Raw genomic sequence first — 24876 nt, 5'->3', positions numbered from 1 at the left:
AAGTGATATCATACGGTATTGGTCTTTCTCTTTCTGGCTTACTTCACTTAGTATGAAGTAAGGATGTACTCTAGGTCCATCCATGTTGCTGCAAATGGCATTATTTCATTCTTTTTTATGGCTGAGTAGTATTCCATTGTGTATATCTATGCCACATCTTCTTTATCCATTCATCTGTCGATGGACATTTAGGTTGTTTCCATGTCTTTTGCCACAGTCTTAAAAGCCAGCCATTGCATTTGCTCATGCCTGGGTCGAGTTGGACTCACTGGCCTTGCTGTGGTCGTTGGGCATTGGTCACTGCATCAGGCTGAAGTGTCAGCTGGGAAATGGGATGGCAGGACTCTCCCTCTCCATGGGGTCTGTTTCACGAGTTTCTCTCCAACAGGGCAGCCTGACTTGTTCTATGGCAGCCCAAGGGTCCCCAGGGCACAAAAATGGAGAAGCCAGGATTTCTTAAGCTTAGGTCTGGAACCATCCTAGCATCATTTCCACTGTATTCTTCTGGTTAAAGCACGTCACTAAGCCAGACTGAAAGGGAGGGACCTACAGAGGGTATGAACACTAGGCTTTATGGCTCATTGAGCCTCTAATGAAACTGACTCCCCCAGCAGTTAAGTCTGTGTGCTCCTGCAGCCACTGCTGTGGGCTGGGGTGCGGGAGCTCCCTAGTTTCTGCTTTCATGATTGCAGCAGATAATAGCTACCCTGTAAGGGTGCTTTGGCAGCGCTGTTCTGAGAGACTGTCCCAGAGATGTAGCCCAGGGTCCTCTCCTCCAACCCTTCCTGACAGTTTCTGTCTTTATTTCCTTGTATTCAACCCATTCTGCTTAAAAGAACTAAGGTAGCTTCTGTTACCTTCCCTTGAATTTTGACTAACTTGTAAACATTGCCACCGAGGGCTTACTGCCAGGGGCAGGGAAGTATATTAGTTTCCTGGGACTTTTGTAGCAAAATACTACACACTGGGTGGCTTAAAGAGTAGGCCTTGATCGTCTCACAGTTCTGGAGGCCAGAAGTCCAAGGTCACGGTAGAGGCAAGGTTGGTTCCTTCCAGGGCCTGCGAGGGTGACTCTTTTCCAGGCTTCTCTCCTAGCTTCTGGTGGCTGTCTAGCAACTTCTGGTGTTCCTTGATTTGTAGAAACGTCACCCCAATCTCTGCCTTTATGTCCACGTGGCGTTCTCCCTGTGTGTCTGAGTCCAAACTTGCCTTTTTATTATAAGGACACCAGTCATATTGGATTAAGGCCCATTCTCATTACCTCACTTTTTAAAAAAATTTTATTTATTTATTTTTGGCTGTGTTGGGCCTTCATTGCTGCACGCGAGCTTTCTCTAGTTGCGGCAAGCAGGGGCTACCCTTCGTTGCAGTTTGCGGGCTTCTCCTTGCAATGGCTTCTCTTGCTGTGGAGCACAGGCTCTAGGCGCGCGGGCTTCAGGAGTTGTGGCACGCAGGCTCAGGAGTTGTGGCTCGCGACTCTAGAGCACAGGCTCAGTAGTTGTGGTGCACCGGCTTAGCTGCTCCACGGCATGTGGGATCTTCCCGGACCAGGGATCGAACCCGTGTCCCCTGCATTGGCAGGCAGATTCTTAACCACTGCACCACCAGGGAAGTCCCTACCTGATTTTAACTTGATTACCTTGGTAAAAACTGTCTTCCCAGTCAGTCACATTCTGAGATACGGGGGTAGGGGCTAGGGCACCAAAATATATTTTGGGGGGGACACAATTCAATTTATAATGGAGTAACACTTTTCAGGGGAGAAGTTTGATGAGTTTCACAGATTTACCCCAGAGGGCTTATGCAAGTAAAGTTCTTTTCTATTTTTCCTAAGATCTATTTGGAATTTATTTTACAGTAATATATCAGAAAAGGATCTAAATTTTATATATTTTAAGCAATAACTCTGTGGTTTAATAAAAAGTATTTGGTCTTTGTCATTAATGCCTGGTGTAGGAGAGGGAAAAAAACACACCTTTTTTTCCTCTACCCTCTTATGTTCAGTGTATGGGGCAAATTAGACTGATAAAGACAGAGTAACAGGGAAAAAGTTTTATTATTAAGTATGCATGTGGAGGCCTTCATAGAAAAGTGAAGACCCAAAGAAGTGGATAGGCCTGAGAGCTTATATACCTTTTTAACAAAGAACAATAAATTGTGGAGATGCAATGTGACAAAAAAAAAAGTTTTAGGCTAGGGGTGATAAGTTGTGGGAAAGTGACTAGGATATATATATGGGCAAAACTAATGGAAGACAAGACCCATCTTGTTGTCAACTTTCCATCTTCTTCACGGTCATAAAACTGCCCTGGGGGGACTTCCCTGGTGGTGCAGTGGTTAAAAATCCATCTGCCAATGCAGGGGACACGGGTTCGAGCCCTGGTCCGGGAAGATCCCACATGCCGTGGAGTGACTAAGCCCGAGCGCCACAACTACTGGGCCTGTGCTCTAGAGCCCACGAGCCACAACTACTGAAGCCTGCGTGCCGAGAGCCCGTGCTCCCCAACAAGAGAAGCCACCACAAGGAGAAGCCCGCAAACCACAATGAAGAGTAGCCCCTGCTTGCCGCAACTAGAGAAAGCCCGCACACAGCAACGAAGACCCAACGCAGCCAAGAAATAAATTAATTAACTTTTAAAAACTGCCCTGGGAGAGGGGATTTATGCAAGTCTTCATTTCTCAGAAATTTCTGCTTTTAGTCAGATAAGAGTAGCTCTGAGAAGGCTTCTTTCTGCATCTGTTAATTCTCATTTGCCTCCAGTTCAAAATAATCCTTATGCCAGAGTGGTGTATTTTGCCCCTTCAGTGCCACAGAGGTCCTAAAAATTCCTAAAAGACAATATTCCTTGGAATGTCTCAGTGATAAAAAGTGTTTTTGGTATGCTGGTGAGATGGCTCTGGGCTGAGGGGCCTCTAGGTAGCTTCAGGAGAGGGCCTGGTCTCCAAAAAGACCAAGCAGTGATTCGAGTGTTGGGACTGTCAGCCCCACCTTCTGGCCTCTTGGGGGTGGGAGAGGGACTGGAGATTGAGTTCAGTCACCAATGGTCAGTGATTGACTCAATCATGTCTAGGTAATGGAACCTTCATAAAACCCCTGAATTGTTGACCTTCTGAGTTGGTGAGCATATAGAGGTGCTGGGAGGGTGGCATGCCCAGAGAGGGCATGGAAGCTCTGCATCTCTTCCCCCATGCTTCGCCCTATCTATGCCTCTTTCCCCTTTGGCCCTTCCTGGGTTGTATTCTTTAGAATGAGCCAGTAATAGTAACTGAAGTGCTTTCCTGAATTTTGTGAGTTCTTCTAGCAAATTATTGAACCTGAGAGGCGTGGATCATGGGAACTCCTGAATTTGTAGTTGGCTGGGCAGCACTGGGGGAAGACTGGGCACCCCATTTGCAGCCAGCACCTGAGGTCTTAACCTGCGGGGTCCGGGCTAACTCTGGAGGGTTAGTGTCAGAATTGAATTGAGTTGCTAGACACCTAGCTGGTGTTGGAGAATCAGAGAATTAGTTAGTGTGGAAAAACTATTTGATGTCAGGGGAGGAAAAAACTTTCACCCCCCCCAATAATATTTTGAATAATTTCACTATTCTTGGTTGCTTTATAACAACATATTTGTCAGATATTATTTTATATGAAATTTTAATATTTATCTTTTTTTAATCTATTTTTTAAATAAATTTCTTTACTTATATTTTTTATTTTTGGCCGCACTGGGTCTTCATTGCTGCGCGTGGGCTTTCTCTAGTTGCGGCGAGCGGAGGCTACTCTTTGCTGTGGTGCACAGGCTTCTCATTGCGGTGGCTTCTCTTGTTGCGGAACACAGGCTTTAGATGCACAGGCTTCAGCAGTTGTGGCTCACGGGCTCTAGAGCGCAGCCTCAGTAGTTGCGGCACACGGACTTAGTTGCTCTGCAGCATGAGGGATCTTCCTGACCAGGGCTTGAACCCATGTCCCCTGCCTTGGCAGACGGAGCCTTAACCACTGCGCCACCAGGGAAGTCCATTTTATCATCTTTTTAATCTTCCTTCAGAACCACATGATTAGTGTTACCTTATATTTTAATATATTGGCTTTAGACCCATCTTATTACACTTCTGTAGAAAAAAAAAAAACTTTGCTTCTCTCATCTTATTTCTTCAGAAGACCTTTAGAATAATTGGATAAAATTCTTTAAAAAATAATCTCATTGGGATTTTGATTGAATTTGCATTAAAACCACAATGGAACTTGTATAGAATTAACATCAACACAACATTCAGACTAGCTATCCAGGAAAATAATTACTCTCAGGTATTCAAGCATGCTTTAAAAGATACATTTGAGCCTTAGGGGTACGGAATTGGATTACTCATAGCCGCTAGTCCTTGGCACGCACTACAGTTATGTGGGCACAGTTATTAAGCTATTATCTCTTGGTTTCAAATTCACTCCCTTGTGAATCTGGGACTCTGGGACACTGCAAACCGCACTTCTTCTTTGCCAACTGGCTGTGTTCGACTCTGCCAATAGGGGGCACCAAAGGGACTGTAGAGCCTGGAGGAAGCAGTGGGACTGGGCTCTTCCGGTTTGCTCTCTGCTTATTTCCTGTCAGTTTCTTGTTCTCATCAGCATCACCCAGCACAGCTTCTTTACCCCAGATGAGGCAGTTCCTTCCTGTAGCAGCTGCTAAATCTAGTTTGCGGTTTTTCCAAATCTTGCACACCCTCACAGATGCCAGCACCATTTCAGGGTGCTTCCAAGGAAGGTCCTAGTCCCTGGTGGTCCTCTGAGGTCAGATACACCTGCACCATCTGAACAATCCCCTCCTCCTCATGGTCTGAGTTTCATCTTCAGTGAGCCTCTCATCCAAGTGTTTAGTTTTCATAATTCTAACCTATATCCTTTGTTTTCCTGCACCAGGGGTGTTAGCTGCTTCCTGTAGTTACTACGACCGTGATAGCATAGGGCTCTCTTTCTGCCTTTTCAGTTACCTGGTTACCAACACTTCATACCTAAGTAACATTTCTTTATATGAAATCATCTCTGTGAAAATAACTGGTGTGATTTCTGTCTCCTGAATATATCTTATTTTATTTTATTTATTTATTTATGGCTGCGTTGGGTCTTCGTTGTGGTGCACGGGCTTCTCATTGCTGTGGCTTCTCTTGTTGCAGAGCAAGGGCTCTAGGCGCACAGGCTCAGTAGTTATGGCACACGGGCTTAGTTTTTCCGCGGCATGTGGGATCTTCCCGGACCAGGAATCGAACCCGTGTCTTCTGCATTGGCAGGCGGATTCTTAACCACTGCACCACCAGGGAAGCCCTCCTGAATATATCTTGGCTGACATCAATATTGGCAAGAAGCAGATTGTCAAAAGATGGGGTTTGGAGGTGGTTTAGTTGTTTTTTTAGGATTTGAACGTAGCGATGAGCTCTTTGCCAAAAAATGGGATGCTAGTAATCCGTACTCTGCAGTGGCATCATGGTAAATCATATATTAGCATCCACGTTGACTGTGATGAGGTTCCAACTGAAATAAGTGACTTGGGGGATCAAGTACTACTGCAATTAACCTTTAGGGCACTAAAAATGGCCACAAGGATAGTGATATTCAGTTGAGTCTTTTACCATGTTTACCATTTTTTTAATTTTAATTTTTAAAATTTTCTATTTTTTGGCTGCGCCGTGTGGCTTGCAGAACCTTAGTTCCATGACCAGGGATCTAACCTGTGCCCCCTGCAGTGGAAGCATGGAGTCTTAACCACTGGACTGCCAGGGAAGTCCCTCAGTTGAGTCTTGACTGCTGTGGTTCTTGGTGCAAAGAGTGACCTCAGGAAACAGATCCCCAAAATGGGATTCTGGGATTAGGTGTTCATCTGCTTGAACTTCAGTGAAATGATATCCGTGTAGGGGGAAAATGGGATTACTGTTATCCCTAGAATACATTCATTGTCTCTAGGAGGAATATAAAATGTTGTAATTCTGGTTCTTTTACCCATTAACTATGTATCCTTGTGTAAATAATTTAACCTCTCTGGACCTAGTTCCTCCTCTGTAGCTTCCTCAGTTCAGGCTGCTATAACAAAATTCCAGACACTGGGTAGTTTAAACAATTTATTTCTCACAGTTTGGGAGGCTGGGAAATCCCAGGGCAAAGTGCTGGCAGATTTAGTGCCTGGTGAAAAGCTTGCTTCCTTGTTTGCAGATGGCTGCCTTCTTGCTGTATTCTCACGTGGTAGGGAGAGAGACTGTCTTCTTAAAAAGGCACTAATCCCATCCTGAGGCTCCACCCTCATGACGTCATCTGATTACCTCCCAACGGCCCCATCTCTAAATACCACCCCATTGGGGATTAGGGCTTGAACATATGAATTTTGAGGGACACAGAGTCCATAGCACTATATAAAATGAGAATAATTATTCATCCTCTGAGAGATTTTAGATCCCCCAGTTCCCACTGTCTTGTTGGTACAAACAGAACCACATTAATAAATCTCATACCTGCTATCTTCAAATCTATAAATCAATCAGAGAGAAGTAACATCTTTATAATGACATCTTATAAACCATGAATATGGTATAATTCCCCATTTGTTAAGGTCTTTAACTTCTCGCAATAATATTTTAAAGTTTGATGTAGAGATCATAACTTATCTTTTGTTGGATTCCTAGACATTTTTTAGTTTTACGCTACTTAGAAATAGCACCTTTGAAAGTTTTTCATTTTCTAAACTTTCATCACTGGCATACAGAGATTTTTTTTTATGTCACCTTTTATTCAGCTTCCTTGCTAAACTCACTGATTTTTAGTAATTTATAGATTCCGTTGGATTCTCTTTGATTATATGTACCGTTATGCCATCTCAGAATAATGATAGTTTTCTTCCTTTCCTATCCTATAGTCTCTCTTTTCTTACCTTATTGCAATGGTATTAGAAGAATAGGGGTTACCTTTGGGGTAGAAGGAAAGGGTAATGATTGAGGTTCAGGGAATGCTGGTCAGGTGTAGTTTCTAAATCTCGGTGGTGGTTACACAAACATGTCCACTTCATGAATTCATTGAGCTGTTCACTTTTTTTTTTTTTTTTTTTTTTTTGCGGTATGCGGGCCTCTCACTGTTGTGGCCTCTCCCGTTGCGGAGCACAGGCTCCCGACGTGCAGGCTCAGTGACCATGGCTCACAGGCCTAGCCGCTCCGTGGCATGTGGGATCTTCCCGGACCAGGGCACGAACCCGTGTCCCCTGCATCGGCAGGCGAACTCTCAACCACTGCGCCACCAGGGAAGCCCTGTTCACTTTTTTTTAAACGACTGGCTTTTTAAAAAAATTTATTTATTTTTGGCTGCATTGGGTCTTTGTTGCTGCGCACAGGCTTCTCATTGCGGTGGCTTCTCTTGCTGCAGAGCGCAGGCTCTAGGCCCGCGGGCTTCAGTAGTTGTGGCACACAGGCTCAGTAGTTGTGGCTTGGGGGCTCTAGAGCACAGGCTCAGTAGTTGTGGCGCACGGGCTTAGTTGCTCCGCGGCATGTGGAATCTTCCCAGACTAGGGCTTGAACCCGCTTCCCCTCCATTGGCAGGCAGATTCTTTTTTTTTTTTTTTTTTTTTGTGGTACACGGGCCTCTCACTGTTGTGGCCTCTCCCGTTGCGGAGCACAGGCTCCGGACGCGCAGGCTCAACGGCCATGGCTCACAGGCCTAGCCGCTCTGCGGCATGTGTGATCTTCCTGGACCGGGGCACGAACCTGTGTCCTCTGCATTGTCAGGCGGACTCTCAACCACTGCGCCACCAGGGAAGCCCTAAGCTGTTCACTTTTAACTTGTGAACTTTTCTGTTTATATTTCAACTGTACATTTAAAAATAGTATTAGTGTGGTGGTTTAAAATATATACACAAATTGACATTCTCTTAAAAATATGTCTGCAAATTCTTTGACACACCCTGTGAGTATGATCTGGACTTAGTGACTCAGTTCTAGTGAATATAAAAAGAGAAAATGATGGTATGCAACTTCGAAGACTAGGTCATTAAAGGCATCTTAGCTTCCTGCTTGTTCTTAGACTGCTTGCCCTGGGGGAAGTTAGCTGCCAAGAGAAACTGAGGCCTCCAACCAAAAGCCATGTGAATACGCCATCTTGGAAGTATAACATCCAGCCCCAGGCAAGCCTTCAGGTGACAGCAGCCCCAGCTGATATCCTGACCGAAAACTCTTGAGGACCCTGAGCCTGTACCATCCAGCTATGCCACTCCCAGATTCCTGACCCTCAGAGATGTAAGATAATATGTTATAAGCAGCTAAGTTTTTTGGAGGGGAGGGTAGTTTTTTTACACAGTGGTAGACAATATCATTATCTAGTAAAAGTCATCCTAAAAAATGTTGGCTTGACAGGCTCAAACTGCACCACAGAACCTTATTTCTACCCCCTGCCTCCTTTTCAAAGAACTGTACTGGACTTCCCTGGTGGTCCAGTGGTTAAGACTCTGAGCCCCCAATGCAGAGGGCCTGGGTTCGATCCCTGGTCAGGGAACTAGATCCCGCATGCCGCAACAAAGATCCCGCATGCCGCAACTAAAAGATCCTGTAAGCAGCAACTAAGACCCGGTGCAGCCAAATAAAAAAAGCAAATAAATAAATAAATAATAAAAGACAACAAAAACCCAAGAAACTAAAGAACTGTACCACCATCGACACCCTGTTGGCTGAGGACCAAGTCATAGTGAGCACAGAGGCTGGTGCATGGCGCGTGTGCAATTTTACTGGCCCTCTTCTGGTGCCGAAAAGGAGATGGAATTCATGCCAGCATGAGGGGCCATTTATTGCTCAGGGGTTGGGCCCCCACGTTTTGGGGGAGTTCCCCCATCATTTCCTCTCCCCATTGTCCCCATGGACCCCTCGAGTGGCAGGTTGCTGAGTTGATCGTGGAGAGAGCACATCTTCAAGTGTAGATAGTCCAGAGCGGCCACCTTCTCCCTGTAACGAGAGAGTGGGCAGTTAGTACTCGGGAGGCCCGATGCCTCAGGGCTGGTGTGGAAGCCGGGGGTGACTCAAGCCCTTTCCGCAAGACCTCACCCTCCTCCCATGCCCTCAGCCTCCTTCCTCACTCTGGCTTCATCTTGTCCGTCAGCAGCAGGTTCTTGGCCCGCAAGGCTTCGTCTTGGGCCAGCCGAAGGGTGGAGCTCAGGGCCTCTGCCCTGACATGTTTGGCCAAGGCCTGGCGCTCCAGCTCCTGGGGAGAGGAGTGTAGGTGCTGTTAGGCTTGCTGGACTGGGCTGGGAGTGGAGGGGGATCTGGATCGTGGAGGGCAAAGGGCAGGGTCCCCTAGGGTACGCATTCCTCCCCCAGAGTATCCCATCATGCCTTGAGCCTGAGGCTGACCCCAGCATCCCACAGTGCACTGGGCCTCCCAAGTCCCATTGTGCACTAGACTTGTGTCTGTCCCACTATCTGTCCCCTACTGCACTGGCCTTCTTTGTCCCTGTAAGCAGTAAATCAGCATCTATCACATTGTCCCCTAATGCCCATGAGCCATCATGCATTTGATGTCTGGGCCCCGGTATCCTATCACATGGGGATCATCTACATCCCATAATTCACATTATGGGATGTGACCCCCAGCCTCTCAGTCACAGTAATAGTCCTCAGTGCTCTGGTTCCCTATATCCCACAATGTACCAGCCCCCATGTCCTATCATGTCTTAGTCCTCTAGATCTGCCACATGACTGTCTGTTACTGTCTCTTTTGTCTGTTTCACCCACTACAACTCATATCCCATCATACAGTAGGCCAATATCCCATAATATACTAGATCTCTATGTTTCAGAATGTACACCAGCCTCAAGTTCCATCAGTTATTGGGCCTGAGTCTGTGTGCAATGCCTCACGAAGAGCTGTGGTTCCATTTCCCATAATGCATTAGCTTACTGTGACCTGCTATTCGCTGGGTCCCCTCTCTGATCTCAGTGATCCCATATAATGCATTGCCTCTCTTAAGTCTCATAGAAAATCAGGCTTATATTCCATGAAGCTATAGACTGGTGTTTGTCTCCTCTGTCCCACAGTGCACCAGATCCATGTCCCATCATGCTTTGGGCCCATATCCATCACCCAAGCTTCCATAATGATTGACCTATGACTCACTAGACACCAAACAGCTCCCCTCTCACCCCGTCCCGAAGTATTAGAGCCAAGTGTTCCCCCAACACCTCCTGCCCACAGCTCATCCTTCCCATCCTGCCACACACCAGAAGTGTCCTTGTGCCTGGGGCTCCCCCGCCCTGCCCTGACCAAAAAGTGGGGCATAGTGGCCCATGGTCCTTGGTACCAGAATCTTCTTGTGTAGCCTCTGGCAGCTGGGGCAGGCAGGAACCAGGCCCTTCTGCTTCACCTCGTCCACTAGCGGGGTCAGCGCTCGCTCCAGCAGCTGCTGCAAGAACTCCGTGGACAACTGCTGTCCCTGGCTGGGGGAGGGGTAGTCACCAGGTGAAAGAGGCCTCGGACCAACTCCATTCCCAGGATACACCATGCCCATCTCCCCAGCATCCACCCAGGTCCCGTTTCCACTATGCACCCAGGCAACCTTCCCACCATGCACTGGGCCCAAACTACAGTTCATCTGGTATGCTCTGGTTTCCACAGCGTGGGGAGATCTCACAGTGCCTGGGGACTTCCACCACACGGTCCTCGGTTCATCAAAAACTCACATTTCCCACAATGCACTAGTTAAAACCGATCCCATGTTGTATTGGAAATGCTCTGCACCCTTCCTAACACAGATCAAGCATGGTATCTGTCGACTTCCAACACCCCAAGGTCTCATTTCCCTACGATGCACTGAGAAAACCTGCCTCCCACCCAGTACCACTGCCCAGCCTTCCCACAATGCACTGGAAATCCAAGATGCTCGAAAAACATCAAGTCTTTCTTGCGTTCCACAAGACACTGACTTCACCTTGTGGGGAGGGAAGAAATGTGACTCCCATAATGCCGCGAGACTGGCCCATCCTGCAATACATGGGGATGCCCTGTCTCCCACAATGAATTTCCCTCTCCACTCTTGCTAAAGTCTCATCTCCTTCAATGCTTGGTCCTCAGTACGATGCAGAATGCACCTGGAGCCAGGCGCTGCCCCCTTACCTGGCACAGCGGGCACAGGAGCCTTGGGGGGCCCGATCCAGGTTCATAGAGAAGTCAGACCCTCTACGAGAGCTCTGAAAGTGCCGCCCAAGCTCCTCCAGAATCGGTTTCACTGGGCTCAGCGCCTCCAGTTCGCTCCTCAGTGAAGCCACAGACACTGCTGACCGCTCCACCCTGCGGTGTGAGAGTAAACAGTACAGTGAGGTCGCTTCTCCAACAGTATACAGGCATCCTCCGATTTTTGAAAGTTCGCTTTACCCCACTTCATTTTTACAAAAGGCCTACATTAGTACCTGTTTTCACTAACCAAAAGAAGTCCGAAGAGGATTTGCCCTTTTATGCAAAAAAGCGCAAAGCATTTGTTTTGTAGCAAGCTGTTACAGGAGCAGGACACGCTCCAAGCAGCGAGAGTGGCGCCACCAAGCCCCTTCTCCGAGAACTACACTCAGTATCTCAGCACCAAGCCACCATAGCTTTGAACTGTGTTGTCTATGGCCACCTGTGCTTTATCTCAATTTATTTTGTGCATCTGTTAGCAAGATGTATTCTAAGGTAATTGCTTCTTCGCTTTATGCTATTTTGGCTTACCGAAGGTTTCACAGGAACTGCTCTACTTTTGGATGGCAGGGAAACCTGTAGTCCCAGCAAGGCTCCACCCAAAATTAGCCCAGCACCTCTGTCTCCACCCAGTTTTCAATACCCCGCTCTGCCTTGCCCCCTCTGCTCTGATTGGTACCTCCTTTTGCATTTTATTGTCGGGAATGTACCTCCCTGTTCTCTAATTGGTTTCCCTTGTTCCTGCTTGGCTCCGCCCCTTGTCCTTGTAAGGTGTGGAACTCACCTCTTCTCTAAGTGGCTCCGCCCCTCAGTGCTTCTTAGGTATAACACGCCCCTCCCTACTCTCTAACTGGGGTTTCCACCTGTCAGTATATGCGCTCCACCCGATTGGCTCCAGCTGATTGGCCCACCCCTTTCCCTCAAGGCTCCGCCCTCCCACCTCCCCGCCCCGTGCGCTAGTCTGGGTCCTCACATGGTGCACAGCTCTTCCGTGCGGCCCCGCAGCTCTTGCAGGCCCCGCGCGGCCTGAGCCTGCTCGCGCTGCGCTCGCTCCCACTGGCCCAGGAAGCTGTCGATCCTGCCGCCTAGGCCCCCGAGCAGCCGTAGGGCCTCCTGCACGGCCCCCTCCTCCTGATGCCACCGGGCGGTCAGTGAGGACACCTCCCTCCTGTAAGGGTAGAGGTAAGGAACGCGTCAGGGCTAGGTTTGAATACGCCCCCGTCCGCCGCGCCCCGCCAAGACCACGCCCGTGGCTCCGGACCCACCCTGTCCCCGAATTCTCCTGTCCTGTTCATTTATTGGGATCCTCTCATGTCCTCCAGAACCCTGCCTCTATCCCCTTATCAGGTATCCTGGCCTTCTCTCGGCCTGCCTCCCAGCCCCACATCAGCTCCTCCAGACACTGCCTCCTCAAGATACCGCTCGCGCCAACCCTGTCCCCCGGAGTTGGAGCCTCCAAAGACCTGCCACGTCCCAAAACCCGCCCACCTCATTTTCACCAGACGCGGACCCCCCTGCCACCGTGGGCCCTATGTTCAAAACTCGGTTCTTCGAAGTCCTGCCCTTCCGGGTCACCGCCCCCAGAACGCTCCTCTTCGAGGCTCCACCCCCTGGGCCCATCCCAGGATCCCACTCACCTCAGCTCCTCAAGGTAGGCAGAGACCTTCTGCAACTCCTGCTCGCTCACGATGGGGCCCTCCCCTGCCCGGGGCCCCATTCCCCAGCCGCCTGGGGCCAGGCCTCGCCGTCGTGGGGATCCGTCGGGGCTCCCTGGCGGGCTGGAGCAGCCTGGGGGCTGGGTGGCGAGGCCCAGGCCGTGGCGGGAGAGGCCAGCCTCCAGCCCCTGCAGCTCAGCCTCCTGCCTCCTGGGCGTCTCATCCTGCATCTGGAGGTAGCGCAGCTTCTCCTGGGCGGGGAAAGAGGGCAGGGTTACTGCGTCCGGCCCCTTGCCTCCCACCACTACCACCGCCTCCACCACCAAATCCGCCCAGTGAATTCCTGAGGCTGGAAAGTGAATGGATGTGGACACGGGATATCGGGAAGTCCCACCTGAAGTCCTGATGGACTCCCGCTTGCTGTTACTAGGGAGGGATGCCCCATTCGAAGCCCAGCTGGAGTCCAACTCACCTTGGACTGAATGCCTGCCTCTTTGTCTCCATCTATCCCTCCACCCTCACTCTAATCCTCGAAGGCATCCAATTCCAGTCCCTCCTGTTTAGGAAGAACAGCTGAAGCTTTTCCAACATTTTGGTGGGAAATGAGTGGGTATGTGGGCAGGACAGGCATTCCCACTCCAAGTCCGATACGAATCCCTCTCTCCGGGACTTGAATATGACTGTGCATGGAAAAGTATGACCATGAACATGAAGGGGCAGTGTGGTGGTGGTGGTGGCAGGGCGAGAAGTCCCACCTGAAGTCTACCTCAAGTACCTCGGTTACTTGAGTACCTTCCTCAAACCCTTAGACACCTCCCCCTTACCTCCAGCAGGGCAGAGTTCTGCTTCAGGACGTTGGTTTTTATTTCAGCATCTTCCACCGACCGGGTCACCTTCCGGCAGTTCTCCTGGGTCAGGACACCAGGGCAGGGCACCTGCCTTCGCATTCCAGTTCCACCTCCCAACCCTTACCCTCGCTATTTTCCATATAGCCTCCACCCCCCGCGTTTAAGGCACGCCCCCTCCTTCCGCAAGGTCTGCCTTCTGCTTATTGGTCTGCCCCTTCCCGGCTTGGTTCCCTTGGCTAAAGAAATGGTTCTTCCTCGGACCTCTGCCATACTCCTTTTCCACTTCACCCCACCTCTCTCCTGTCCACCACTCCATTCCTCCGCTCTTCCTCTCACCCTCTTCCTACTTACGCTTCCTACTCCCGCCCCGTTCCTGCCCCACAGCGGCTTACCTTGAGTTGACTACAGTACCCTTCTAGTTCTTCCGCCTCTTGCCGCCTCCTCTCTAGATTCTCACTCAGCACAGAACACTCACTCTGGAGCATGGAAGGGAGGAGAGGTTAGCCAGGGCCTCAAGGAGACACCCCGTGGGGAGGAGAGGTGGGAAGCTTCCTTTCCCTTCTGAGCCTCATTCTCCCCAACTGGGCTATGGGTGCATTGAGTTGGAGGATAGCTCTAAGAGGGCAACGTGACCCTGGAGGAAGAGGAGATGTTGCGGGAGGGGGCGGGTGGTCCTCACGACCTGCAGCGTGTGCACGTGCTGGTTAACCCGGGTGGTCTTTTCCTTCAAGCTGGTGATGGAATCTTTGGCGTGGACCAATCCACTGTTAACCCAGCTCTGGGGAAGAATGGGAGACAGGTGGGTCAGTGGGTGCGTGGGAGCAAACCCCAACCACAAGAGAAAGTCTAGAACTAGCTTTACACCTGGATTCTGCCCTGGAATAGCTGTGGAATTTGGGGCCAGGGCTGCGCCTCTTTGATTCTTGGTATAAAACCGGGGGGGCAGCCTCGTTTTCTGCTTAGCGGATGGCAAGAAAAATAAGTAGGATCCAGGAGGGAGTCGGGGGTGGGAAGCTCAGACATGGGGGAGAAGGAGGTTGGTCTTAACCTGAGATAAATGCCTTTGGGGTCCACATACATAAATAAGATAAACTGTTAAAACACATGCCTGTCTTTCCCTCCAGGCAGTGGAGAATTCCAAAGATAACCCACTTTCCAGATATAAGCACTCACGATGCACCAGGCCAAGCTCTTACCCACATTTTCCTTTTTATTCCTCACAACCACACCTTTTGAGGTTATTTGCCCCATTTTGCAAGCGAGGCAAATGAGGCCCAGAGAGGGGATGTCCCTTGTACTCCCGGGTACACGAGACAGGAGGTGACCTTGTCAGAATTTATGCTCAGAGCCTTTGTTTCAAACCATGACGCCATATGGCCTCTGTTCATTGCTACCTTATGTCACCATAAAATGCTTTGTGACTCCTGTCAAACAAACTGGCTCAGGAGGGATGAATATCTATCATGGATCTCCACTCTCCCATTCCCACATTTATAGAAGAGTTAGCCTGGTACCTCACTGCTCAGCCAAAGACGACAATTCCCAGCTGCCTTTACAGCCAGGTGTGGCCATGTGGAATATGAGTGGAGATAATGCAGGCAATTTCCAAGTCATGCCTTTAATAAAGAAAAGTAGCACACCTCCCTTTCTCTCTCCCTACCATGTTGATAGCTAAAGCCAGAGCAGCCATCTTGGACCATGAGATGGAGGACACAATATAAAAGAAGACTGGGGCTTCCCTGGTGGCTCAGTGGTTGAGAGTCCACCTGCTGATGTAGGGGACGCGGGTTCGTGCCCCGGTCCGGGAGGATCCCACATGCCGCGGAGCGGCTGGGCCCGTGAGCCATGGCCGCTGAGCCTGCGCGTCCGGAGCCTGTGCTCCGCAACGGGAAAGGCCACAGCAGTGAGAGGCCCGCATACTGCCAAAAAAAAAACAAACTGAATCCTCAACGCTGTGAAGCCGCCATACTTAATTCCAACCACTTATGAATACTTTTATACATGTAACCAAGAGAACATTTTCCATCTTGTTGAAACTATGCTACTTTGTACCTTTTTGTTACAGCAGCCGAACTTGTGGCTTAATAGCTGAGCCCCCAGAACACTGGAGCCTCTAACCTACTGCATTTGCAGAGACCTGCTATACTTGAGACATTTATGTGAGCAGCAAACTATCCTGCTTCCACCAGCTCTTTTGGTTTCTTTCACCGCTGTTGAACTAATACACAAAGAGAAAAGAGAGAGCAAGCTTTCTCCATGGTAAAGTGGGAGCAACTCCACATTTCCTGCATAACTGCTCTGCAGAACAAGGGTGATAAGACATATTGTATTAAGGTGACATCAGCAAAATGGTGGAGTCAGGAAGCCCCAAATTCCACCCCTCCAGACTGGCCAAAACTATGAGTCACGTCATTGAGGGGATTATAACAATCATAAATATATATGCACCTAATAGAGCTTCAAAACACATGAATCAAAACCTGTCAAATTGGGAATTCCCTGGCAGTCCAGTGGTTAGGACTCTGTGCTTTCACTGCTGAGGGCCCAGTTTCAATCCCTGCTCAGGGAACTAAGATCTGCAAGCCCCACAGTGTGGCCAAAAAGAAAAAAAAGACACTGACAGAATTGAAGGGAGAAATTGACAATTTAACAGTAATGGTTGGAGACTACAATACCTCACTTTCAAGAATGGATTGAACAACTAGATCAACAAGGAGATAGAAGACTTGGACAACACTATAAACCAACCAGACCTAACAGGCACCTACAGAACATTCCACCCAACAAAAGAATACACCTTCTTCTCAAGTGAAATTGAACGTTGTTCATATGGTCGAGGACAGACCATATATTAAGTGACAAAACAAGTCTCAATAAATTTAAAAGGATTTGAAAACAAAGTGTGTTTTCTGACCTCAATGACCTCAGTAGAATGAAATCAGGAATCAATAGCAGAAAGAAATTTGAGAAACCCACAAATATATGGAAATTAAACAACACACTCATAAACAGCCAATGGGTAGAAGAAGAAATCACAAGAGAAATTATACTTAGGAATGAGGGAAAATGAAAACATAACATACCAAAACTTGTGGGATGCAGCAGAGGCAATACTTTGAGGGAAATTTAGAGCTGTAAACACCTACATCAAAAAAGAACTTAAGGGCTTCCCTGGTGGTGCAGTGGTTGAGAGTCCGCCTGCCGATGCAGGGGACACGGGTTCGTGCCCTGGTCCAGGAGGATCCCACATGCCGCGGAGCGGCTGGGCCCGTGAGCCATGGCTGCTGAGCCTATGCATCCGGAGCCTGTGCTCCGCAACGGGAGAGGCCACAGCAGTGAGAGGCCCATGTACCGCAAAAATAAAAAAAGTAAAAGAACTTAAGATCAGTAACCTAATCTTCCACCTTAAGAAACTAGAAAAAGAAGGGACAACTTAACCCAAAGCTAGCAGAATGAAGGAAATAATAAAGATTAGAGTGGAAAAAAATGAAATAGAGAATAGAAAAACAGTAGAGAAAAATCAACAAAACCAGAAGTTGGTTTTTTGAAAAGGTCAACAAAATTGACAAGTTTTAAGCTAGACTGACCATGAAAAAGAGGAAGAAGGCTCAAATTACTAAAATCAGGAAGGAAAGAGGACATTACTACCAATCTTAGGGAAAGAGAAAAGATGAAAAGGGAACACTATGAACAATTGTATGTCATCAAAAATTGTATGTTTCATCAAAAGATGAAAAGGGAACACTATGAACAATTGTATGTCATCAAACTTGATAATCTAGATGAAATGGACAAATTCCTAGCAAAACACTAACTCAAGAAGAGCTCGGACATCTGGATAGACCTGTAATAAGTAAAGAGGTGAGTTAGTAATTTTAAAACTTCCAATAAAAAAAGCCCAGATGGCTTCACTGCTGAATTCTACCAAACATTTGAAAAAGAGTTGCTGCCAATTCATCTCAAACCCTTCACCAAAAAACAAACAAAACAAAACAAAAAAAAAAACACCAGAAAACAAACAAAACAGAAGAGGAGGGAACTAACTCATTCTATGAGGCCAATGTTACCCTGATACCAAAACCAAAGACATCACCAGATAATAAAACTACAGATCCATATTCCTTCTGAAAGCAGCCACAAAATTTTCAACAGAATACTAGCAAACCAAGTCCAGCAGCGTATAAAAAGGATTATACACCATGCCAAGTAGGATTTATCCCAGGAATGCAAAATTGGTTCAACGTGAAAATTAACCCATGTAACATTCTGTATTAGTGAAATAATAGGGGGAAAAAATACAATCATGTCAATGAATAGAGAAATAGCATTTGACAAAATCCAATGCCCTTTCATGATAAAAACACTCAACAAACTAGAAGCACAAGGGAACTTGCTCATCCTGGTGAAGGGCACCTACAAAAAAGAAAAAAATTTAAAACCAATAAAACCCACACAAAACCATGGTGGTTTAAAATATGCCCACAAAGTTTTTGAGGCTCTTTTAAAATGTGCAGCCTTATTCCTGTCACTTGAGTGTCAGCTGGACTTAGTGACTCATACCTAGTAAATAGAATAAGGCAGAAGTGACGGTATGTGACTTAAGAAATGAGTTCGTAAGAGGAACCATGTCTTCCTTCTTGCTCACTCTTACTCTGGAGACTGATAGTTGCCATGTTCTAAGCAACTACCTATGGAGAGGCCCGTGTGGCAAGGAACTGAGGCCTCCAACCAAGAGCCATGTGAGTGCGCCATCTTGGAAGCCCAACCTCCAGCTCCAATCAAGCCTTCAGATGACTGCAGCCCCTGCCAAAATCTTGACTACAACCTCATGAGAGACCCTAAGCCAGAACCACCCAATTAAGCCACTCCAGGTCTGTTGTTTTAAGGTCGGGAATCATTTGTTTCACAGCAATAGCTGTGATATTTTTAAACTGAAGACCCAACGGTCTTGGATTTCCCATAGGTAGCTGTTCTGGGAAACTAGGGGAGCAGGTTCTGGAGTCAACTCAGTTCTTCCACTTACTAGCTGTGTGACCTCAGGGAGGGGACTTCACCTCTCTAAGCCTCTGTTTCCCTACCTGTAAAATGGGGAGGGACTAACAACTACCCTCACAGGGCTGCTGTTAGGAGGAACACAGGCTAACCCAGAAAGGCCCTTGGTCAATACTTGGGAAAAGAGAAAATGCAGCTAGGGTCCCTGGAGGTGAGTTTTAGCTTCACTGCTAGCCTTGGCTAAAAAAGCGAATGGCATGGTGGTGGTGGGGAGCCAAACCTGGGGATAAACCTCTCCTTGGCCATCCACATGCCATGCAACTGGACAATCCAATTCCCCACTCCGAGCCTGCCTTGGTTTCCCTTCTTGTCAAATGGGAATGAGGATACCTTGCTCAGATGGTGGTGAGGAAAGGTCAAGAAGATGATAGGATCCATAAGCCAAGTGCAGTGATTAGTGTCAGCATCGTTAAACATAAACAACACGACAGGACCTACCAGGAAAGGGCTTAGCACCAAGACCCTACAGCAGCCTCAGGGAAATCTGTAGACAGCAGGACAAGTTCCAAGCAGGACTCAAAAGACCTGCTCTGGCCATTTCCACATGGAGGCACTGACCTTCCTCCATAGCAATACTACCTCCTCAGTTGCATCCTTTGGCCTCATAAAGATGTCAGAGCTTAAGACAGGAGCCAGGGAATTCCCTGGTGGTCCCGTGGTTAGGACTCCATGCTCTCACTGCCAGGGGCCTGGGTTCAATTCCTGGTCGGGGAACTAAAATCCCACAAACTGCACAGCACGGCCAAAAAAAAAAAAAAGCCAGGAGCCAAAGCTGTTTGCTTCACCATTCTTCTGCTGACCCTCCATCCAGTCTGGGAATTATCACTCTCTCACCCAGGGTCTCCATCGCTCCCAGGTTCTCTTCCTTTCCTCTCTAGTTCTCTGTCCCACCTCTCTCTCTGGTGTCCGTTCCTTCCTTCTCTGGGTCTCTGGCCCCCTCTAGCTCTGGTTTTCTGTCTCTGTCCCCCTCCCCAGGTCCCCATCCTCCTCTCTCTGGGTCTCTGTCCTCCTTTCTCTCTGGGTTTCCGCCCCACCCCCCTCTCTGCCCATCTCCAGATTTCTCTCCCGATGTAGCTCAGATGCTGTGTGCCAGCCTGTGTTCTTCCTGCCCACCTCCTCACGGTTCCTGCCCATACCCTAAGGTGTTGACTGACAGTACTTTTTCCATTTTATGGAGAAGCCCCATAGAGGCTGATGCTCCCTTGCAGCCCCACAGTGAGCCGCAGCTGCATCAGACCTTGATCTTGGCCGCCCAGGGCTCTTTCTCAGGCATCACAATCCTCTGGAGGATGTGACTCAGAAATAGCTCCGGTGGGAGGCGGACCTCTGCAAGTGCTGCCTGAGCGATGCTGGAAGAGAAGGGGAGGAAAGTGTTCTGGCGGGAGGGGACGCCTCCCAGGCCATCCATCCCACCTGGACTCTCTCTCTCTGCCTGCTGGCTTCTCTCCACCTGGTCCTCTTACCCTGGACCCTTGCCCAGCCTGCCTGCCTCCAATCTCTCCCCTCCAAATGTCTCCCACCCGGGGCCAGAGGCATCTTCTAGGGAAAGAAAGCATCACACTCGCTAAGCTTCTGGTCCTGACGCTGCTTCTTACAAGCTCTCTAACCTTGCAGGGGGTCACTCCACCTCTCTCTACCTCACTTATTTTTGTTTTCATCTTCCTTGCAGAACCTCTAAGAGAGGAAAACGAGAGCCCCCCCCCCCCACCGTAGGGATGTAGCACAGTGCCTGGAACATAGCAGATGCTCAGTAAATGGGTATGGAGCCCAAATGCCGTGTTGCTCCTGTCCCCTGCCCAGGAACCCTCAGTGGCTCCCCATTGTCCTCAAGAGAATGGAGAATGCCCACATTTCTCAGCCTCTGAGTCCTGTGCCCACCCCCTGCCAGCCTTACCTCTCCCACACACCACAATCTAGCCACAAGGACATGTTCCCCAGGCTCTTTTCAACTCCTGCCCTTTTGCGTATGCTGTTCCAGCTAGGTGGAACACCCTTCCCTGTATTCTGCCTTCCTTTATCTTCAAGATCCAGCTTGTGTGCTGCCTTTTCTAGAAAGCCTTCCTTGACCATGGTCGGCTGGGCCAAGGCCTTCTTCAGGGCTCCCACGGTGACCTCTACTGCCCCCAGCAATGCAGGTGCTGACTCCTAAGCCCGGCTCCACTACTTAGAAGCCGTATGACTTTGGGTATGCTAATTAACCTTCAAGGGGCTCAATATCTTCATCTGTGAAATGAGGATAAAAATAATAACTAACTATTCCGTGCATACAACTGACTATTGTGCTAAACATTTTACATGAACAAATTTCATTTCATTGTCATGACAACCTCATGAGATGGGTGCAATTCTCTCCAGAACTCTGTTTTGGGTGCTGCTATATTTCCTCTTCCTAGAGCAGTGCCTGGCACATTGTAGGTGTTTAAGAAATATTTCTTGAAGGAACAAACACATGCATCTCCATTTTACAGATGAAGGCACTGAGGCTCCTGGAACACAGAAAGTGCTCAGTATGTGCTAGTGAATCTTTTTTTTTTTTTTGGACCATGCTGTGTGGCATGCGGGATCTTAGTTCCCTGAGCTAGGATTGAAGCCATGCCCACTGCAGGTTGGAATCCTAACCACTGGACCTCCAGGGAATTCCCGCTAGGGAATCTTATTAGTATCATTCTGGCCGTGATTATTGTTAGTGTAATTCTCAGTGTCCATGTCAAGCCAAGTTCAGGGTCTGACCCAGGAGAAGCCTGGCAGGGGGTGAAGGTTGGTGGGAGAGTTAAAGGACCAAGCTGTAGCATTCTATGCTCTAGTCAGGAATTCTCTAAATTCTCCTAGGTCTTGCTCACCTCCCAGTTTTGCCCTACAGTCTGAGGTGGTCCACTCAGAGAACTCCTGCTTATCCGTCAAAGCCCAGTTCCAACACTGCCTCCTCCAGAAGTTTTCCCTGATACCCCTAGCCTGGTTTGAGGGGCCCTTTTCTGGGATCCCCAGTGTTACCTCCATTATGGAATTTGTCACCCCAGTCTGTATCTGTCACTCCCACCAGACGGGGGGCTTCCCTGGGGCAGGGACCTGGCCCGATTCCTATCTGTGACTCCAGCTTCACCCAGGACATTTGGAAGTGACTGAATGAACAAAAGACCAACTCGCAGGCAGCCGGCAGCATTCACCCTGGATGGAGCAGATTTATGGCTGACTGTAGGGCCTCAAAGGGTGACACGAACCTTCTCATTCCAAATCAAGAAGACACCCCCCCAAACCCATCCTCAGTATTTGCCTACCACCAGGGGAGAACCCTCGTATTCCCCAGCCCGGCCGAGGGCCCGCTCACCAGTATTTCCGTGATGTCTGGGTCATCTGGAGCCCAGGGTGGGATGGGCACGGGCAATGCCATCAGGCTGCTGTCTTCCACGGTTGAGTCTGTCCCCGAGGAGTCGGTGAGCTCCATGGTGGCCAGGTTGAGCAGGGACACATTGGTGCAGGCTGAGGACCGTTTGAGGTTCAGGCAGCAGTGCATTGGCTCATAGGACATCCGAGGCTCCACCCTAGGGAGGAGAAACAGGCAGGAGGGTCAAGATGCCACCCCAGCAGGGTATGGCCCCTCCCACCTCCCTGTCTGCACATTCCCTACTCTCTCTGATTTCAACCTCGCCGCCTGCTTTCTTCTTTCTCCTCCATCCCTGCTGCCTGTTTTCCTCCCTTTCCACCAGCACCCACAGTGGGACTTGTGCTCTGTCAGAGGCAAGGGCTGGGTGCTGGGACCGCCCCCGACAGGGTGTGACAAACCCACCCGTGGAAGGACACAGCCTTCTTTTTCTTTGAGATCCCTTTGACTGGGCTGGTCACACCCCCAGGAGCCTCGGGGACCAGCTGGGAGCGACTCTCGACCCCCGCGGGGGGGTCCCCAGCCTCATGGATCTCTTTGGACTGCCAGATCGTCTTCACCACCACGCTCGCCATGGCCTGTGGAGGGCCCGGCTCCCAGGGGCTCCTTCCTCTGAGGCTCTCCACCTACACTGACCACTGACCCTCAAGGTCCCCTGTCCCCACAAGCCTGCCTCATAAAGGACCCAACCAAAGGGCCCCAGTAACGGGGGAGGGCACAAGGGTGGGGAAACGTGACTTGGCACGTTCCCCCGGGGGGGCTCAGTGAACTCTTGTTCAGGATTCTAGTTCTACCCCGATCTGTCCCTCCCCTTCAGAAACACAGTGAAATTCCTTCTAGTCCAGAACTTAGAGTGGACGGACCCACTGGTTCTTGGGAGGGGTCCAAATTACCTTTCCCTGAAACTCACTGTGGGGTCACCCAGCCCCCCCATTCAGACTTACTTCATCATGTAATACATTGGATTTGTCACTTTCCCAGGATCTGCGGGACGATGAGGATTGAATACCAGCGCTGGAGGATCTTACATTCTACGGGGGGTTGGAAGGGGACAGGCAGGCAATAGAAACAAACCAAAAATACCAAATGTCCGAACGTGATAAAAAGGGAATCAAAAGTGGGTGATGGCCATGTGGACATTTGTCAAAGCTTGTCGATTTGCGCACCTGGGATCTGAGCCTCTTATTGTGTGTGAATTCTGCCTGTTAAAGGGTCTAAGCAAGCACTGAACTGTAGTTCATTATGTGCATGTTGAATATTTGGAGTTGTGTTAGACCCCGGGACTGCTGTAACAAAGTCCTGCAGACTGAGCGTCTTAAACCATAGATAGTTATTGTCTGAAAGTTCTGCAGGCCAGAAGTCCAAGGTCAAGGTGTCAGCAGGGTTGGTTCCTTCTGAGGCTGTGAGGGAGAATCTGTGCCTCTCTCCTAGTATCTGGTATCCTTAGGTGTTCCTTGGTTTGTAGATGGCCATCTTCTCCCTGTGTCTTCACACTATCTTCTCTGTGGAACTGTTTATCTCTGTGTCCAAATTTCCCCCCTTTTAAGAAACTGGACATATTGGATGAGGGCCCACCCAAATGACCATGTCTTAACTTGATCATCTGCAAAGACCCTATTTCCAAATAAGGCCAAATTCACAGCTACTGCGGGTTAGGACTTGAGTGTCTTTTGCAGGACGTAATGCAACCCGTAACAGGGTTGATGAGTACTGATATCTGCAACTTTGTTTTATTCTGTTTTTTAATTGTTTTTTTATTGAATAAATTTGACTTTGTTGTTGTTGTTTTGTTTTGTTTTTTGCCACGCTGCACGGCTTGTGGGATCTTAGTTCCCTGACCAGGGATCAAACCTGGGCCAAGTCCTAATCACTGGACTGCCAGGGAATTCCCAGACATATAGTGTTTATAAATTTAAAGTGTGTCTTACTTTGATACATTTATATATTATAATATGATTGCCATTGTAGCTATATTATCACATCATTATAGCACAATATTGTTATCTATATTCACTATACTGTGTATTAGATCTCTATGGCTTATTTATTATTTGTTGCAAGTTTGTACCCTTAAACAACATCAATCGTATCTCCCACACCCTATCTGCTGGTAACCACCATTTTAATCTTTTTTTACAGGTTAGACTTTTTAAGATTCCACGTATAAGTGAAATCATACAGTACTTGTCTTTTCTGTCTGGTTTATCTAGCTTAGCATAATGTGCTCAGGGTCTGTCCGCGTGGCTGAAAGCAGCAGAGTATCCTCTTTTCTCACGGCCAGATAATATTCCATTGTGTGTATATACCACCTGGTTGTTTCCATATCTTGGCTATTGTGAATAGTGCTATTTGCAACTTACTTTGAATGCATTAAAAATACGTGATGGGAAAAAAAAAATACATGATGGGGGCTTCCCTGGTGGCGCCGTGGTTGAGCGTCCGCCTGCCGATGCAGGGGACGTGGGTTCGTGCCCCGGTCCGGGAGGATCCCACATGCCGCGGAGCGGCTGGGCCCGTGAGCCATGGCCGCTGGGCCTGCGCGTCCGGAGCCTGTGCTCCGCAACAGGAGAGGCCACAACAGTGAGAGGCCTGCGTACTGCAAAAAAAAAAAAAAAAAAATACATGATGGATTTGGACTTCCCTCGTGGCACAGTGGTTAAGAATCTGCCTGCCAACGCAGGGGACATGGGTTCAAGCCCTGGTTGGGAAGATCCCACATACTGCGGACAACTAAGCCCGTGCGCCACAACTACTGAGTCTGCTCGCCTAGAACCC

General features: G+C 48.8%; 1 protein-coding gene and 1 long non-coding RNA gene across 4 annotated transcripts; one reads left to right on the top strand and one right to left on the bottom strand.

Annotated features, from left to right (window-relative positions):
- Positions 1-8789: 8789 nt before the first annotated feature.
- TSKS (testis specific serine kinase substrate) lies at positions 8790-22676 on the bottom strand (the record flags this gene model as incomplete). Of its 3 annotated transcripts, none has more annotated exons than XM_082676672.1 (11): positions 8790-8946; positions 9078-9202; positions 10299-10434; positions 11111-11284; positions 12141-12335; positions 12805-13073; positions 13647-13757; positions 14063-14146; positions 14353-14448; positions 22048-22261; positions 22507-22676. In XM_082676672.1, the coding sequence occupies 11 exons, from the start codon at positions 22674-22676 to the stop codon at positions 8790-8792; spliced, it is 1731 nt and encodes a 576-aa protein (XP_082532798.1). The 3 variants fall into 3 exon arrangements, with proteins under 3 accessions (XP_082532798.1, XP_082532799.1, XP_082532800.1); XM_082676673.1 differs by having other exon boundaries at positions 13647-13730; XM_082676674.1 differs by having other exon boundaries at positions 8813-8946; positions 9078-9245; positions 13647-13730.
- On the top strand, positions 12222-23934 carry LOC309836566. Its single transcript, XR_014298171.1, has 3 exons — positions 12222-12349; positions 12670-12818; positions 23083-23934. It is a non-coding gene; the product is annotated as an uncharacterized lncRNA (long non-coding RNA).
- Positions 23935-24876: the final 942 nt, after the last annotated feature.

The sequence above is a fragment of the Grampus griseus genome (genome assembly GCF_964374135.1).
Source record: "Grampus griseus genome assembly, chromosome: 19".
Taxonomy (NCBI): Eukaryota; Metazoa; Chordata; class Mammalia; order Artiodactyla; family Delphinidae; genus Grampus; species Grampus griseus.
This window is presented reverse-complemented; position numbering and strand designations above follow the sequence as displayed.